Raw genomic sequence first — 18614 nt, 5'->3', positions numbered from 1 at the left:
TATTTAGACAAATGGAGGTCATTTAGTTGCTCCAATGGCCATTGGAGGCAATGCCCGCCTGCCAACGTCAAGGCAGATGTAAAAAAATTCCCCAGCATAGGCATTCAAAATATCCCTTCGTTTTGAAAGGGATTGATCCATAAGAGGAGATGACGAGGAAACAAGCATTTGAATATGAAAAATTTGAATACCAAAAGGACCAAACATCAAATTTGAATATAAAAAATAATCCAGGCACTCCAGCGAATTCCAAAGCAGAGGCAATTTTTATTGGAACCCGGAACCAAAAGGCAACGTTTCGACCCCTACTTCACTAGCTTGACAAAGGCCCTAAAGGGTCGAAACGTTGCCTTTTGGTTCCTTGTTCCAATAAAAATTGCCTCTGCTTTGGAATTCGCTGGAGTGCCTGGATTATTTTTTTATATTCAAATTTGAAGTTTGGTCCTTTTGGTACTGGGACTTATCCATTAGAGCACCTTTAATTCCACGATGAAGGATTGAGTGCACTACCATCATCTACATGATGAAACAGGCATTGTCCAGAATGCATTAGTGATAACAATAACTCCTTGAAGAATGTTCACAAGCTCTCATAGTTAAAAGAACTCTGCGGCTGATAAAAAGATAATTTCCCATTTCAATAGTATTTATTTTATTGATAATAAATGGATGTAAGGCTCAACAGTTGGTACACGAACCATGTGAGCTATCTGACTGGGCTGGGTATATTTTGCACAACTATCCAGTAATGGTTTGTTAAAGTTGATTTCTTCTATTTTCTTTACAGGGGAAATTTGTTTTTAAAAATGGTAAAATCTATGTCGGTGAATTTGTTGCTGACCAGATAGCGGAGTTCCCAAATTTTAAGTATGACCGAGTTAATACTCCAGATCTGAGCGGTATACGCACCCGCAGTCCATTAGGTGAAGGTAAGCAAAGGAGATTTGTATTGCATAATTTGACATATACCTGGCACTGCATATTTTAAGAAGCACACTAAGTAACAAATCATACCACTTCGCTGTAGTGGTTATAGTGCTAAATATCTATGTCACTTGTGCGCTTTGGAGCACAACTAGTCAACTACATCCAGTTTGAATGACAACCAGTAAATGTAGAATGCAAACCCAAAAATGTTCAACACTACTCAATAGGTAAAAAGATTTATGTAGGTTCAGCTTGCAGTGGGGACCTCAATAAATTTGGAATGCTTTTTCTTATTCTAATGTGTGCTAGACCTTTCTTTCTTTCTTTGTCATTCAGGCTAGATGGAATTGTACGTCTTGATGTGGAAGTGTAGGTTCTGTATTATTACTGTGGCTAAAGAGGAGGCATCTCTGGATACCTTCTGGAACCTCGTTATTTTATGAAACTGCTCCAAAGTGTTTTGACAAATAAAATGGGGCATGGCGCTCATAAACTACAGTGAGCTGTAGTTGCTATGATGCCTAGAGTGCCCTTTTTATATACTTGCTGTTACCTTGCATTTTATTTTACGTCATGTGTTAAACTTTTTTCTGGTTTCTTTTTATGTTTACATTGGCAGAAAAACTCAGCGTCTCTAGATTTAATTCTGGTATTCCAAGCTTAGCAGGATCCTACATTGAACTCGACATTTCTTCCCTACTGGACAAGTTTCCCGAAAGTGAACAGCTGGAAGAACTAAAGCAGGTTCCTATACATAAGATTTTATTCAATTAAGAATATAAAGAGGGATTTTTATTTTTGTGTAGTGTTCTGGATTTTCTACACAAAACCTGCATAAAAAATGCTTTCCTATTTCTGCACATCTTTAACATTCTAAGGTTAAAAATAAATATGTAGGCTAAAAATAAATATGTATTTTTTAACTTTAATGTACTTTTATCTGTTTACATTATCCATCCCCCCCCCTCCCCCCCCTCCCCTCGCCCCCCCCTCCCCTCCCCCCCCGGGTGGATCCTGGTGTCGTCTCGGTCTTGATGCCTCTGTTCCTCTTCTAAGATTGCCACAAGTGGTGATCCTTTTTCAATTCAATACTTCTTATAGAGAGGAATTGGAACAAGAATTGGAGCATGCAGCGCCATATGGTCAAAAAGATCACCATTTAAAGGAACACTATAGGGTCAGAACACAATCATATATTCGTATAGTGTTAAAAAACAATATTTAGGTGGCTTGCCTCCCTTAAAAGGTAAGAAAACTTTCCTTATTTCCACGCCACGTATGTCCACAGGCACTGACCCCCACCCAAGATCTGTCTCCTTGGCTGACATCATCAAGAATTCCCATAGGGAAAGTATTGGATTGGCTGAGATCATCAAGGGGGTGGAGCCAAACATTGGCCTGGTCAATCAATATATGCTTATAGAAATGCATTGAGTCAATGCATCTCTATGTGTAAAGTTCAGCCTCTCCATGCAGAGTGTAGAGACGTTGAACGGCAGTGCTGCACACTGTGCAGCACTGACCCAGGAAGCACTTCTAGTGGCCATCTGTGGAATGGCCACTGGAGGTGTCCCTAGGTTTTAATGTAAATGCTAAATTTTCTCTGAAAATACAGTGTTTATTGCAAAATGCCTTCAAGGACAGAATATAGAGATCAGAACAAATACATTAAGCTGTTTCTGTTGACTATAGTGTCCCTTTAAGCTATAATATGTTGGCAGAGAAGTGCAGAAAGTACTAAATTCTATATATGTTTATAAAGTAATTTTTATACAACATATGTTGTTTGCTAGACTCTGTTAATCTTACAGAATATAAACAACATCCTTGGGTAGCTATGTCCCAACATCTATTTGTTCCATGATTTTTATTTAAATGACAAGAACCTTCAGGGGTTTGAGGGTTAGCACATATTTACACTGTAATCCTTACACCATAACATATGCAATGGACAATAACTTGTATTAGATAGCAGCTTTAATTGTGTTCACTTGCAATGTCTTAGGTTGAATATGCTGTTCTGCGGAATCTGACTGAACTGCGCAAGATATACAAGCTATACAGTAGCTTGGGAAGTGCGAATTCCTTTGACAATGCCTTTGTAATGACAAGAATGCAATTTTGGAGATTTCTCAAGGACTGCCGGTTTCATCACTATAATTTAACACTAATAGAAATGAATCGTTTCTTAGATGGTTAGTAGGAAACAATTGCCTGATTTATTCTAAACCGATTTGTTATCTTTTAATAGAAACAAAAATGAAAAAAAAATCTTTAATTTGTCCCGTAGTTTCAAATTCCTGGTTATCAAAATCTAAATAGTAATTTCACACCCAACTTTACTGTAAATGGTAATGGGGAAGAATATCACGAATACATCATGCTTGAAGAGTTGTTAGTAAAAAGATTTTTATTATATTTTATCAAATGTAAAAAATATATGATCCCTACATTTTCAATCAGTTCTCAAAAATGGTATGCCGACTGTAGGAAAGCATTGTGAGGCGGAGCGGGAGAACCCATTCTACAGGCAATTCTCAATCTTTCCAGTAAAGCAACTACAGTGCATTCGTTGTAGTTGCTGTGATTATTCATCTAGTAAACACATCTTGCACTTTGCCAGATGATAGGATTGGAGTAATTGTTGTTAATATGTCCTAATGCTAATCCACTGGCAGTGAACCAGGGCCAACCAGTAGCATGGGGGGTAGGATGCGGGTTGTAGCAGAGGCGAGTGCATTGTGGTATTTAAGATTTTTGCGTAAGCTTTTTAAATGATTTTTTATTTTTTGATAAATGTTTAAAATGGTTGATTAGTTTGAAAAAATATTTTTATTTAAAAAAAATTATATATTGATTTTTTTATTTTAATATTGTATAAAAATCATTTAAAAAAATTATCATAAAATGTTAAATAATTTGAAAAGCTTATCCAAAAATATTAAATTGTAGCCCAAGTATAAAATCATTCATTGGGAAAGATATTCTGCTTTTCTCACTCACATCAGAAATACAGCAAACAAAACTCGATCCTAGTACGATCTTAAATAGGACCACCCAAAGTGCATCTCCACTTTTCATTACTAGTGCAATCAATGACGAGAAAAATGGAGAACACAGAATGTGACGGCAGATAAGAACCATTCGGCCCATCTAGTCTGCCAAATTTTCTAAATACTTTCATTAGTCTCTGGCCTTATCTTATAGTTAGGATAGCCTTATGCCTATCCCACGCATGCTTAAACTCCTTTACTGTGTTATCCTCTACCACTTCAGCTGGAAGGCTATTCCATGCATCCACTACCCTCTCAGTAAAGTAACACTTCTTGATATTATTTTTAAACCTTTGCTTCTCTAATTTAAGACTATGTCCTCTTGTTGTGGTAGTTTTTCTTCTTTTAAATATAGTCTCCTCCTTTACTGTGTTGATTCCCTTTATGTATTTAAATGTTTCTATCATATCCCCCCTGTCTCGTCTTTCCTCCAAGCTATACGTGTAAAATAGAAACATACATAAATAAACGTGATACTCCAAAAACACTCTGAAGAAGGAATATTTTGAATATTATTGTCTTTTACTTGAGAGAGCTAGACTAGACTCATAGTCACTAACTGGTCTGTGTGTCTGGGACCTGGTGAATATGATTTGTCTGTCCCAAAAAGAGGGATAAATTGAAATTGCAGGGCGACCCAAATCTGAGTCCCAACCCAAGTGTAAAGAATCACTTCTATAATTCCCATGGGCTGTTTGTAAAGTAACAAACAGTAATGATATGTTTTTGTTGTTTCAGCAGACAATGTAGAAATTGAGAAGATGCATTCACCACACACAACAATGGTGCTTCGGACATTTTTGAATAACATTATATATTTGGCTTATCGTATTGGTAACAAAGAAATACCGTAAGTTCAAAACTTGTTTCTCTGTATAACCAAGACTCGTGTCATTTTGTAAAAGCTTATTGTCAAGTGTAAAGGCATTATGAGACTGTTATAGTTATGTAGTGAGTTGCAGTGGTTATGGTGCTTGGAGTGTTATTTGAAACACTTATGTTAATTAGAAATGAAATGTGAGTTTAATACTTGTGGCTAATTAGGCACACTTCGAGTATGTACGTGAATTTGAAGTGGAATGTCTTCTGAGAGAAGACTGTAGTATTTATCGTTATTATTATTATATCTATTTGGAACATCCCCAAGCACCATATCCACTGTAGCTCACTGTAGCGGCTATAGTGCCAGGAGTTTCCTGATGCCCCCCTTTCTAAGGAGATTTTATTATCTTTGGGATGAATTGAGGGAACTAAAAGTAAATTTTATATATAAGGCCAAAATATCTGAATTATATATTCCAGAAGTCCAATATATTTTTAGTTAGGTATTTTGGCACATAATTATAAAATTCACTATTACCAACAGTTCACATTTTAATGAATAACCCATATATTTAAAACACCAACAAATTCTACAGAGTTATAAAAATGGGATATATTTTATATTGCAGACAGAAGTGTACTTCCATCGTTGATTGTTTTTCCAGAGTAATGAACGAAAATATATTGCCCCACGCAAGAAATATCAAAGGTGCGTCTGTCAAACAGCAACTGTGCAAAAGTGCCATCAAATCCTGTCTTCTGATCAAAAACATTGATCAACTTGTTTCTTTTTTTCAGGGTTCCTATTTAGTGTACCCCAAAAAACTCCACATGCAATGTGTTATTTTGAGAGGTGCTGGGACATCTACCGGATCTACTGCCAACCAAACGCTGCTGCTCCTCATGAACCAACCATGAAAATGCGGCAGTTCATCTGGCTAATGAATGTAAATATTTTACAGTTTCTTGTAGTAGATGTAAACCTTTTTAAGGGGAATCCAACACCGTGAAGTTGAAGTCTGCTTCTAGTGTATATGGGGTCAAATCATCAAACATCAACTACATGTCTGAAATTAGATTACTGTGATGCTCGATGCCAAATGATCCTGGAGTAGAGGTAGAGTAGGAAATCCATTTGCCCCACACATAGATATTCCCGGATCCCACCATACATATGCTGTATTATTCACAGAGTAAACATGAATATAGTGTTCTCACAAGCATCCTTTGTCTATCCCATCAAGGCACGAAAGGGGGCAGGATAGCTCTTTGAAGCGCTTTACTCCCCTGCTCCCCATTAGATCACCAAGGATCACCAAGGATTGCTGTGCTATGAATCTCCCTATTTTTGCCCACAATAAGTGGATGAGCTTTGAGATGACAATAACCTGTGTGACAAATTCCCCTTCTCACGTGAGTTTGCCACAAGCTCCTGGAGGAGCCTCCTGCCAACGGACTTTGGGCCCTGCACAGAAACCTGTAAAAGACTGTTTAAATGGCTTGGTTCATGTGATTTCCCTATACAGTTCGGAAACGAACAACCGCAATTCGTATGAACAAGCACAAGGTGGCGGTCATCTTGTTCGCAAGAACGCAGGCCCGCGTTGTTTGGTCATCAAGTTCATGAAACTAAAATCGGACACTGAAACTCCCGAACACCGCTGGACTTCCATCATCGCCTGCATTCGGTTCTGTAGATCCCAGAAGAACACTGTGCTGTGGAATTGTTCGTCTGGATGAGGGGAACAAGCTCAACGGTTCAAATAGACTACGTTCGGTATTTTTTGCGCATGGAACTCCCGAAGTTGACCGCCAAAAGCACCAAACGCCGTGGAACTGTTTTGGTCATAGGACCATATGTGCAGCCGGTCTGAACTTTATCCCGGTGGCTTTTCGGCTGTGTTCGTGGGATATGAGCGTTTTTTGGATATGTTGGGCCCTCAGATCCAAGCTATCCGGGGATATATAGACTGTTGGGGTTCCTATGTGGGAAACATGTATTTTGGTGTGTTTTTAATGTTTTATAGCTGAGTCATGGTGACACTGCACTTTGGGGACATTTTGTGGGTGTGTTTATGGGAGTGCCCTGGGCGTGTTTACTGTGACTCTGTATAAAAGCAGGACATCTGGCCAGATTAAAGCATTCCAGCTGATACTCCCAGAACTATGTGTTGTCTGGTTACTGGGAGGGGAAAGGGCTAATCACTGTTCCAGCTTGTTTCAACTTGGAGGATTTAGCAAGGAAAGACCTTGTAGAGACTCCAGCTCCCAGGACTGTGTGTCGTCCAGTCCCAGGGAGTGGATAGAGCAAGTCCCCTAGCCTGCTCCAGGACAAAGAGGTTCCAGGACCCCAGTCAAGTCACTGCAACTGGGGGCAGAAGCGCTGAGGTTTTTCCCTAGTTTCAGAAGCGGTCACTTGGTTCCTATGCACAAATAACTGGAGTTTCTTTAGTATCACTCCAATGGCCATTTAAGTGTAAGCTCACCAGCCGCGAGTGCTGGGAGTTTGAGTGCAGAGCTTTATTTTGTATGTTTGTATTAACTTTTTTATTACACAGTGATGTTACAATGCTGTCGCCCACCCCATGTGTTCCCTATTAAGAGTTCCTAAGGGGTTCCCTAGGTTTAGAAAAATACCCCTCTCTGTCTCATTAGAGATTTTGCCTTGTAGCTGTAGACAGCAAGGTGAATTGTTAGTGTAGGTTTTGCCTTGACGTGGCAGGTGGGTTGACACTTTAATGGCCATTGTAATGATACTAAAAAGCCTCCAGTTATATAAATGTGCATAGAGATTTGGGATAATGTGCAAGTAACTTTATTCTTTGTTTTTTATTGCATGTATTGGGGCTCACGGGTACTATGGTCAAGAGTAGTGGGAGTCTATTATTTCATTAATTAACCCGTAAGGCTTAGGCAAATGACAACAAGCTTCACATTGCACATGCTGGTGAACTACACAATCAGCCGTAAAACCTAGCTGATTATTATGGGAAATATAGTTTACAGACATCTGTGGTGCCAAGGTTAGCCATCAGTTGTTTAGAATACAGTAAATATTTTAGATTTTTTTTTTTTAACCCTATTGGGATAACTAATTGTTTATTCTTTTGCAGGATTTTAAAATTACTGGCAAGGTACTTACTGTAACTCAACTAGTGCACATTCTAGGTTCTGATGATCCCAATGTACGCAGTTCTAATGAAATCAATCTTGAACTGGAGGTAGGTATCTTCCACACATGATTAGATAGTTGCAGTTAGAGGTATTATAAAATGTAGGACATGTTTGTAACATAACCCTACCGTGGCTAAGTTTAGCACTATCAGAGTTATTTACTAAAGTGAGAATTGTCAGGAATTCAAAGTAATTTCAAAATGAATTTTAAATGTAGGCCCAAAATAGCTGAATTAGAAAAATTCTCTAAGTCAGCTATGCTACTTGGGTCTAAAATGTGAAATTCACTTTGAATTACCCTTTTTGTAATTAATCTTCCTAATAAACACATATCGGGAATTAATGCATTAAGAAGATGTATCTATACAAGTGGGGTAAGAGGAGTACAAATGGGGTAAAATTAAAGTCATGTGACATGGTAACTTTACTGAAATCTATAGTGAATACAGTGTGTGTGTGTAGAAAAAGCTGTGTAAAATATTACAACAAACCAGAAATTGGTGGTCAATTAGCCTAACAAAAAACATCCTCTGAGTAACCTGGGAGCCTACGTTTCCCTCTTTGTACAATTTCACCTATAACTGGTACAATTGATTGGAATACCAGACATATCCTGAATAGTTTGAAACAAACTGAGGTTACCCCACGCACCCTTTGTACAGGCTTTTGCTCATCGCATTGCTAATGCGAAAGTTAGAGTTCCTTGTTAGCAATGTTAATTCTTTCAAATTTGGATAGCATTAATTAGTTGATAGCATCAGCATGACCTACTTCTGCTTAGGAGCATCTGTTAGCTCTTCTGAGCTAAGTCCTACAGTGCAGGTCTAGCCATTGGCCAAGAGCGTCAGCACTGTTGCATCGCCAGCTTAAAGCAGCTCTGTCACGGTCTGGAGTTTTTGCATTATTTGCAAAGACCCCCCAACAATGATTGCTCTGCTGGCAGTGTGGTGGCAAAGTAGTACAGGGAGAGGTGAGTTATACTTACCTGAACCACTCCCTCTTGACCGCCACTATCTTCTTCATGCTGGTTCTCTTCAGCTGGTGGCTCTTCATTTGCCAAGAGCAAACATTGAGGTCTATAGAGGATCTTGCAAAATCTATTGCACTGGTGACGGCTAAAGGCTTGACAAGGCATGGCGAGTTTTTTGTCAAGCTTTGTCAACTGTAGGAAAAATAATAAGATAAAGTAGTCCCTACTTTGCCTCAGTATATCTTTTGACTGTGTTGAGATTTCAGTTAAATGTCAACAAAGTCAAAGTAAGTAAGTGTTTATCTTTTTTGAAAAAATCATTTTGGATGGGGATGTGACAGTAATTGATGCACAAAGTGGCACCCGGAAAATCCCAGGTAAGCAACCAAACTAAAACCAGTTCTAAACAGTTTGACTACTTATGTATCGTACCATTTTTGAATTAAATAGGACCTATAATTTCCCCCCTCTGCAGCTTACAATCCTTGAGTTCTTTGAGGCACTCCTTGGCTGTGCCATGCTAATTGTTACCGATGAACCAGCAGACTTGCCGAACAAGGAAACATATAAAGATGAAGAAAGCCAGAAAACCATGTTTGATGTCCCCAGTGATGTTTCTGAGAAGCAACCAGACAATCTACCACTGGTATGACATGTTTTGTGTTTATTAAGAAGATTTTTTATTTTCTACTTTTTTTTCTGACTTTGACAATGCATCAACATTTTACAAAACATACCAGACAGGAGCACACTATATAAAAGGTCAATAAACTTTATTATATCATACAAAATGAAACATATATATAATCCAAAAACAGAATATATAGACACCAGGTAATAAACAAAAAAAACATATTAAATGAAGAGGTAATTACAATACCTATCAAATAGCAACCTCCAGCACAACAATCAATAGTGTATTGGAAAATTGCACACCAGAAGCAATATGCTCACAATGGTACAATGTTCTGAGAGGATTCTGATACCAAACAACAATACCACCCAACGTTTCGGCCAAAATGATCCTCTCTTGATAAACGCATTTTTTGCGAAACGTTGGGGGTGATTGTACCATCTAGAGCTTATTGCTTCTGGTATGTAATCCTGTTTGTTTATTTTATATTATTTGTATAGAATTTGTTGTTGGAGTTTGCTATATTGATAGATATTGTGATTATCTATTTATTGCATTTTCTTTTCCTACATTTATTACCTTGTATTTATATATTCTGTTTTTGGATTATATAAATTTTTATTTTGGACTGTCTAAAAAAGTTGGATTGATCTTTTATATAGTGTGTTCCTGTGTAGTCTATTATGATTTATGTACTTATTTAGGTCTGGAGAGAAACAGGGTATGCACCTGTCTGTATTGTAGATTTTGTTTGCTTGGTTTTTGAGTGCCTTCCACTATATTAATTCATCAACATTCAACATGAGTGATCCTTCATCATTGTCACTTGGAAACAGGTCACAGGCATTTTCAAAATTAGGTGTCCAATTTGAACCTATACTCTGCCTCAGCCCCAGTTAGCACCAATTTTGGAGTGAGACATTCTATAACGGTCCAGTGTCGCAAAAAGGACCCTGTGCGTTCTCCTAGTGTCAAAACTGACGCAGACTGCTTCACTCTTTATTTGCTGTTAATACCAAAGTTACACAGGCATGGCGTCATTTTGACTTCGTCATTCTATGATGTTTTGGTGTCGCTCTGATGATGTACTGACTCCAAAATGAGACCAGTGCCCTGTTGTGATCTTTAATAGCCCTAGAGTGCATTTTGATTTGTATTTGGTGTTTCTGGTTATTGACTTTGGTTTGTATCTTAACTATTCTGAACTCCAATACTGACCTATGGAATCAGTTGGTGACCTATCCTTATAGTACAATGAAACATGTTCAGAATAAACTTTATTAAACCCATCCCTTTCTTATCAGAGAGGAAATCGTGCCAGGTTACAGTTTATTGTAGTAGACGTTGCCTAACAAATATGATTCTTCAGTTCCATTTAGAACTGACTTACTAAAAATAACATGTAAACAATAACCATTGCAATAGGAGAATGATACATTTTTGCAAGCGGGGGGGGGCGGGGCCGGACCGCCGAGCTGGATGGCTGGATGGCTGCAAGCTAAAGCAGCTCCTGCAACTCACTTGAGAAAACTCTCTAAAACCATGTTTTACCACCTAAGACTGGACCGACAGCGAAGTAGCCTAGAGCTGAGGAACTGCTGGACCTGGGGAGAGGCTGACTCGTCGAGCTTCAGTCCCCTGGGGGAGAAATCTAAGTTGCCCCAACCGGGGCCTTCTCCGGTGGAGAGTGGGGTGGACGGCCGCTGCCCCACTATCCTGCACAACAGACCCCAGCCAGGGGTACAATCTGGCGCGGATCCGGCTCTGTCCCGTCCCCCTATGGACCGGGGGGTGATCCCGGTCCTCACCCTGAGACCCAGACACCGCAAACGAGGCTCTTACCTCCCGATCCTACCACTCAAAGAGGCGGCAAAAATCGTGCTTAATCTCACAGCCATTCAAGCCTGTGCTGAGCTACTCAGGCGACACAAGTAAGCAGAAAACAACGGCTGCATTGAGGAGACGGAATACCGAGAAGCGACCATTCCCGCCTGGGGCGATCACGCCAAACACCATGCGGAACATCTCTACAAGGAGACGGCCCTGCACTCACATACCTCCCAGCCAGCAGCAAGACGACCAGTAAAGTGGCAAACTCCCGCGGGAAACACCCGGCTCCAGACCATGGTGGACACCAGCCTGCGGAAGACCGCAAGTGGCAAGCTCAGCAAACAAAAACGGCAGCGGGGGAAATCCAGTGAAGACTGCAGAATACCTGCTCTGATGGACGATTGCCCCTTGCCACACAGATACGGCAGAGCAGGTATCGCATAAAAACGGGACACTCCCTATCAGAAAGGTTAGATGTCCACCAGGATGCCGACTCCCTCCAGCTGAGGCGGCTTGGGAAAATCCGATCAACCAGGGTGACAGCCTACTTAGTCTCTCTAATATCTTTACTATGTCCTAACTAGACCCAGCTTAAAAGTTATACTCTTACTAGTCCTAATAAGCAACCACATGTTTGTAAACCATATATAGCACCCAGTCAGCTGTTATGCCTGTTTCCTAGCTAATATGTCTAGCATGCAAAACACTAGTTAGTACTATCTCTAAAACTTTAACTCATGAGGTCAGCCAGTATAGCCTAGGTCTTATCATTTGCAGAGTTATAGCACCCCTGACTATTACCTTGTTTTAAAAAGAGAAACACAACCTTATGCTGTTAGGACACCCAATCTACCCAACCACGCTAAGCTAACTCGCAACTGAACTATCTCATGTTATGTATAAGCTTGATTCACGTTTTCCTAAATAACTTTAAAATGTGCATATATTCTTGATTACCCCAATGTACCAAGCGATGATATCCAGCGAGGGGAATGCCGTTGGGGTACCCCAAGCCTGTTGTAATTATTCTCTGCACAGCAAAAAAAAATTTTTTTTTAATTTTGGCAAGCTGACAGTGCTTAGTCCAGATCAGGTATCAACTTGCTGTTCTATTTTGGCTCTATAAAACTTGGGATTTACTGAGCAAGAATTCTCTGTTATCCAGTTAGGATATCACTAATCTGTTTTATTTTGCGTTTGTAATTTTCAGGTTAAGTCTCCTTGTGTTCCGGAGGACCAAGCTCCAAATAAAGATATGTTGGCAACAGGAAGAAAACAGACGCCATCTACACCAACATATTCTACAAGTGAGTATTTCTCAGTCACATTAAATTGTCCACATTTTTTTTTTTAAAGGCCATTCAAGAAAAACTCCATTCGAACTTGGGTGTTTTTAACTTTTTTGTTGTTTTCTTTTGATTCCCGGAGAGGCCTGTTGAGTAGAGCAGTCCAGGTCTCTACACAAAACACAAAACACATATAAACTAATCACGCGATTATGTAAAAACAAAAGGGATAAACTATAAAATCAATACTTCCAGGGTTTATCTACCATAACCATAATCATTCGTTTTTCCTTATTGAATGAGCTATATAAAGTACATTGAAAGTGATTGCAGGTAAAAAATAAAAAATCAATGGTCCTGCAATACTATTTGTGGGCATTAGATATCAGTATAACTTCACTATTCAGTTTACAGAAAGTTTGACTTTTGTTGTTTGTTTTTTTTAAAGGGACACTACAGTCACCAGAACAACTAAAGATAAATATATTTGTTCTGGTGAGTAGAATCATTCCCTGCAGGCTTTTTGCATTAAACACTGTCTTTTCAGAGAAAATGTAGTGTTTACATTGCAGCCTCTGGATAACTCCACTGGCCACTCCTCAGATGGCTACTAGCAGGGCCGTCTTTAACGCGGGGCAAACGGAGCAGCTGCCCCTGGCCCATTTACTCCTGGGGGGACCAAAACAGCTGCCCCGTGGCCCCGCCGCCCATAGCCTGCATAAGAAAAATTTCCTTCCCCACCCATGGGCCCGCGGTGCTTGTATTGCGGCTGCACCGGGGCCCATACTCTAAGGGGGCTCACCGGGTGGCCAATACACTTAGGGCCACCCGGTGAGCACTTTTCAGCAGGGGCCCGGTAAGATGCTGTGGCCCTTTAACAGCACGACGTGCCTCCTGCTTTACAGCAGCCTGGGAGGAAGTGACGTCCGCGAGTCACTTCCTCCCTCAGAGATGATGAGCCGCGCGGGAGGGAGGCTGAGCCAGGAGGCAGCGAGGAGGGGGACTGCGCAAAGAGAGCCAGTCCCCAACTCCCAACCACCCAAGGCAGCACACTGAACCCCAGGGAAGGTAGGAAACTGGAGGGGGGCTTTACAGTTTGCCCATGTGTATGTCAGTATGTGTGTGTTTATGTCTGTCAGTAGGTGTGTGTGTGTGTCTGTCTGTCAGTAGGTGTGTGTGTCAGTTTGTCTGTGTGTCAGTGTGCCAGTATGTCTGCCTGGGTATAAGTATGTCTGTGTGTGTGTGCCACTATGTCTGTCTGTGCTTGTGTGCCAGTATGTCTGTGTGTCTGTCAGTAGGTCTGTGTGTGTGTGTCTGTGAATGTATGTCAGTATGTCTCAGTATGTGTCTGTCAGCATGTCTGTCAGTGTATGTGTCTGTGTCCATATGTCAGTATGTATGTGTCAGTTTGTCTGTCTATATGTGTTTGTATATCTGTGTGTCTGTATGTGTATCAGTGTGTATCTGTATGCTGTCTTTGTGTGTTTCGGTGTATCTGTGTGTGTCTGTGTATCTGCATGTGTGTATATGTGTCTGTATATCTACATGTGTGCCAGTGTGTATATCTGTGTGTCTGCATGTGTTTCAGTGTGTGTGTGTGTGTATATATATCTATGTGTGTGTGTGTATATGTGCATACATCTCAGCATTCACACACTAACACTACGTACAAACACACGTCTGTGTTACACACCAAAATTATATGTAAACACACCCCTACATTCAAAAACCAACACTACACATAAATACATGCATGCAAGTACGCCAACACCACATACAAGCATATTCCATACAAAAAACCTGTTTACATTCAAACACATAAAAACAGCTTAGTGCTAAATACAAACCTTCAAACATGGGTAAATGGTAGAGCCCCAGCTGTCAATGCAATGCTGGAGTTGCACGACAGATGGGGGAACTACCTTTTAATCACCCGTGCGATTGGGAGGCTCAAAAAAAATCTTGCACCTCTCTACTAGGTCTGCCACTGCGTTGGGATGGAGGACGTGATTGCACACCTGGGGAGAGGGTACCAGGGCTCCCAAGCAAATGCTTTGCCCAGGGTCCAATCAATATTAAAGACGGCCCTGGCTACTAGAGGTGCTTCCTGGGGCAGTGCTGCACAGTGTGACTGACATTCAGTGTCTCCATTGTCTGAGTGGAGACACTGAACTTTCCTGATAGAGATGCATTGATTCAATTAATCTATGTGAGGAGATGCTGATTGGCCAGGGCTGTGTTTGACTGGTGCTGGCTCTGCCCCATATCTGCCTCCTTGACAGTCTCAGCCAATCCTACGAGAAAGCATTGTGATTGGTTCAGAGAATCACTTCTGATGATGTCAGCCAAGCAGGCAGATCAGGGGCAGAGGCAGCAGCCGCAGACTTAATTACAAGTAAGATTTTACCATATTTATGGGGGGGGGGCAGGGGGCTAGATGGTGTTTTTAACACTATAGGATCAGAATACATGTTTGTATTCCTGACTCTATAGTGTTCCTTTAAGTGTATATTTTTTATTGAGACTTTCAACAAAATGCAAACCAGGCATACATTCGATTTTGAGCATTGAGAAACATGGAGAGCATACTGAGAATATGCAAACTAGTCAGTACATTAGCAGTTGTGCATACGTACAATCATACCATGAAAGGACAATGAGGAGTACCCATCCCCCTGGTACAGCGGTACTCAAGCAGCCCCAACAAAATCCCTGTAAATGGTTGGGGGGGGGGGGGGGGGGAGGAGGGAAGGGGGCATTTGATCTCATATAGTGCAATGGTCAATAAACCATTTAGGGGGAACTGGCAGACTGTTGATTTTAGGAAGGTCCAGAATTTATGCAGAACATATCTTTCATGGAGCTTAGATCATATTATTATTTAATTAACAAACTAAACCAATGAAAGACTGTTGGAGAATGCAAATGCTATAAATAAAAGGTAGTAGTATAATACCCTTCTAGTGGAAGGTAAAAACAGTAAAGGATGTGAAGAATGTTTGGGATGTGAATAAAAGTAAGTTGAAGAATTAATAAAGAAATTCAGTGTGTGGTCAAAATTGATAGCTAAATAGGTTATCTTCTTGTGTCACAGTCTCCATATGCAGATATTATGTAAGTGGTGCAATAATTGGTGTGATGATATCATCTGCATTACACCACGCTTAATTTAATTTTAACATATGTTGTTCACAATTATCCATGAATATGTAAAAGTATAGGTTTTCTCTGGAATTTTCACGTTGCATGTATATTTGATGAAGATCTGCAAAACAACTGCTTAAACCCAAATGACGTTTAGACCTTTGCTTTATCATAACTTTTTATCCCTACAGAAAATCTACAATCGGAAACTGCAACCAATAAATGGTTTTACCAAATCAGTCAATTTTTCATGACAATTTTCTTTCCTGCACACGAGTACGCAGAGCAAGTACAGCAAGAAATCCCTAAAATCAGAGAGCAGCAGGCAGAACTGGCTCGGATTAGGCAGATTGAAGAGGAAGCAAGGTATAAATGTATAAGTTCATTGCAAAGGAGGGATGGCAAGGGGGATTCAGGATAGCAAATGCCCTCACTGGCGTAAAAAAGCCCTTTCCATTTTCACATTAGGGGGACACTGCACGCTGGATTTGACCCAATTTTAGGCATTCTACAAATCGTGATTTAAAACATATGTAAAAAAAAAAATACATTTATAGCTCCCAGAAGCCTAAGTCATAGCATCATGTACAGCAGTATTTTTAGAGCAAAAAAAGAGAAAATTTAGGATTAAAAGGAGGGATTGCCTTAGAGGGGACCCCTCCTAGAGGGGGACATGATTTCTACACTGTTGTTGCTTTTACTCATCTCCCATCCCTAACTCTGATTGCTCTGTGAATGGGAAAGAGGGCAGACCTATGGATGGTGGGTGGGCTTGTGATCATATCTGGGGCATCCTCCATACTTCTATTGGATGCCCAATGTGACACAACACCTGGATAAGATATCATGATGCACATGGTACTGAACTGGACTGAAGTGCAAACACAAATAATGGCTCCTTCGCAGTTGTGTCTGACTTTCACATTATCTTTTGTTTAGACGACAAAAGCAAGAGGAAGAGGAAGCCATTAGAAGTGCACAGATGGAAGTAGAGAAAGCAACTGCTAGCATGGAAAAGGTGCAGGTCACTCAAGAAGTGACAGAGGATGACAAAACGTCTCAGCGTCCCGTAACCCCTAAAGAAGAACATCCATCTGCTCCCCAAACATCAAGCACAAAACCCACTCCTGGGACAATGAAAAAGCGGAAGAAATAGATATATAAACCGCTCGTCTTTCAAGTATTGGGATGATGTACAACTTAATGCATTGCTCTCCCTGTTAGCATTTAATTGACCCATTGGCACTGAACGTTTAGAAAATAAATACACATTCTTAAAATTTATCATATAGAATAAAAAAATCTGGATTGTGTTAACCAGGTTTTTATTTTAATAAGTTATAGGGTAAACATGGATTAAATTCCAAATGCCACATTCTCCTGCAGCACATTTGGAATCATACACCCAAATCTGCTGAAACAAATGTAGATCAGATTATGTGTCAACAGTATGTGGTCTTGATATCCTGAGTTTGGCAGTAGAGCCAAAACGGTATAACCCACCTCTAGATTTTGGTTACGGCGGCCCAGAGTCTGGGAGGTGCAACCTGCCCTCAGTGCCAGGGGTTGGGGCAGTCTTCCTAGAGTTTCATGGAGGGTGGATGAATTGGACTATGTTACTTTGATCCAGCTGTTTGTATATAAAAACTATTGGCAGTACATTAGGGACACTGTGCCTTCAAATAAGAAGCTTTTTTTTTTTTTTAAATAATAAACTGACAGCTCTTTTATTGTAGTGTACTGGCTCTGTATGCTACTGTTAATACTGCTGGTTAGCAATATGTTTCTTTCTTGTTGAATTATGCCTTTCCTTTTTTAGTTTTTTTTTATTGCTAATTATTTTAACTCGTGGGCATACCGATAGGCATCTCTAAGTCCGCCTTTTCCCTCCATCTCCCCCTTTTCTTCCTGACATATGTAACCGTTATTGTTCTTGAAGCCGTTTTTTTTTTTCCTATAATTTATTTTTCTTAAGGCTAAAATTATGCCTGAAATGCCCATCTTTCACAGATTACTTGATTGCTGGTCCTTTATTCTTGTATTACATGTTCATTATACGGACGCATTTGAATGCATTTATGTGCTCTGAACAGTGCCTGAAATCTATAAAAGATAAATTAAAGAAGAAAAAAGACATTTCTGTATTTTCTTTTTATTATGATTATTACATTCACTTTTTTAGTTTTTTGTTTGTTTTATAGCTGTAGAGTATATTCTGTTGATGCAGACCAGTAAACACAAATAATAGTTTATTGTGGTTAAATCGGTGCCACCATTTGAATGACCTTCACATTCCCATTAGTCCTTACAGTTCACTGTCGGGCTCATGCAATAAAATGGTAATTATGCAGATCTGACGAGGAGATGGCAAACTAGGTTTCCAATTTTGCTACGTTGTTCTAAAATGTTTAATTCCATTGTATATTTTTCACAAATATCAATTTAGCAATAGCAATTCATCAGAAATCGCGCCATTTGCAGTTATACACCGCAGAAACCTACAAGCTTATAAGGAAAACAAGAGATTATCGGAAATGAACATCATATTACCCATTGGTTGCTTTTCAGGAGCTAGCTAGAAAAGGATTTACTGATATAATGCAAATGTAAAAATAACTAGCTCTGTGTTTGCCTGGAGCCAAGCTGGGTTCCACTAGTTAGCTTCTGTCTGAAGAGTCTGATATCCCTTAATGAATTCACATATGTAATAATATTGCCGTCAATTTAAAACCCTGTGCTGCCCGTTGGAGCAGGGGTGGTCAAAAGGTCGAAAT

General features: G+C 40.0%; 1 protein-coding gene across 1 annotated transcript in view; it reads left to right on the top strand.

Moving 5' to 3' along the window:
- The window catches only part of RSPH10B (radial spoke head 10 homolog B), a 31714-nt gene extending 14490 nt beyond the window's left edge, over positions 1–17224 (top strand). Inside the window, exons 9-19 of the mRNA XM_063428869.1 lie at positions 788–929; positions 1547–1671; positions 2933–3122; positions 4719–4830; positions 5432–5511; positions 5601–5749; positions 7916–8023; positions 9422–9592; positions 12621–12717; positions 16032–16206; positions 16780–17224. Of these exons, the coding sequence (XP_063284939.1) occupies positions 788–929; positions 1547–1671; positions 2933–3122; positions 4719–4830; positions 5432–5511; positions 5601–5749; positions 7916–8023; positions 9422–9592; positions 12621–12717; positions 16032–16206; positions 16780–16996 (1566 nt within the window). The 3' untranslated portion in view covers positions 16997–17224. The remainder of the gene's footprint in view (positions 1–787; positions 930–1546; positions 1672–2932; positions 3123–4718; positions 4831–5431; positions 5512–5600; positions 5750–7915; positions 8024–9421; positions 9593–12620; positions 12718–16031; positions 16207–16779) is intronic.
- The last annotated feature ends 1390 nt before the right edge of the window (positions 17225–18614 follow it).

This window comes from Pelobates fuscus, chromosome 8 (genome assembly GCF_036172605.1).
Source record: "Pelobates fuscus isolate aPelFus1 chromosome 8, aPelFus1.pri, whole genome shotgun sequence".
NCBI classification, from domain to species: Eukaryota; Metazoa; Chordata; class Amphibia; order Anura; family Pelobatidae; genus Pelobates; species Pelobates fuscus.
This window is presented reverse-complemented; position numbering and strand designations above follow the sequence as displayed.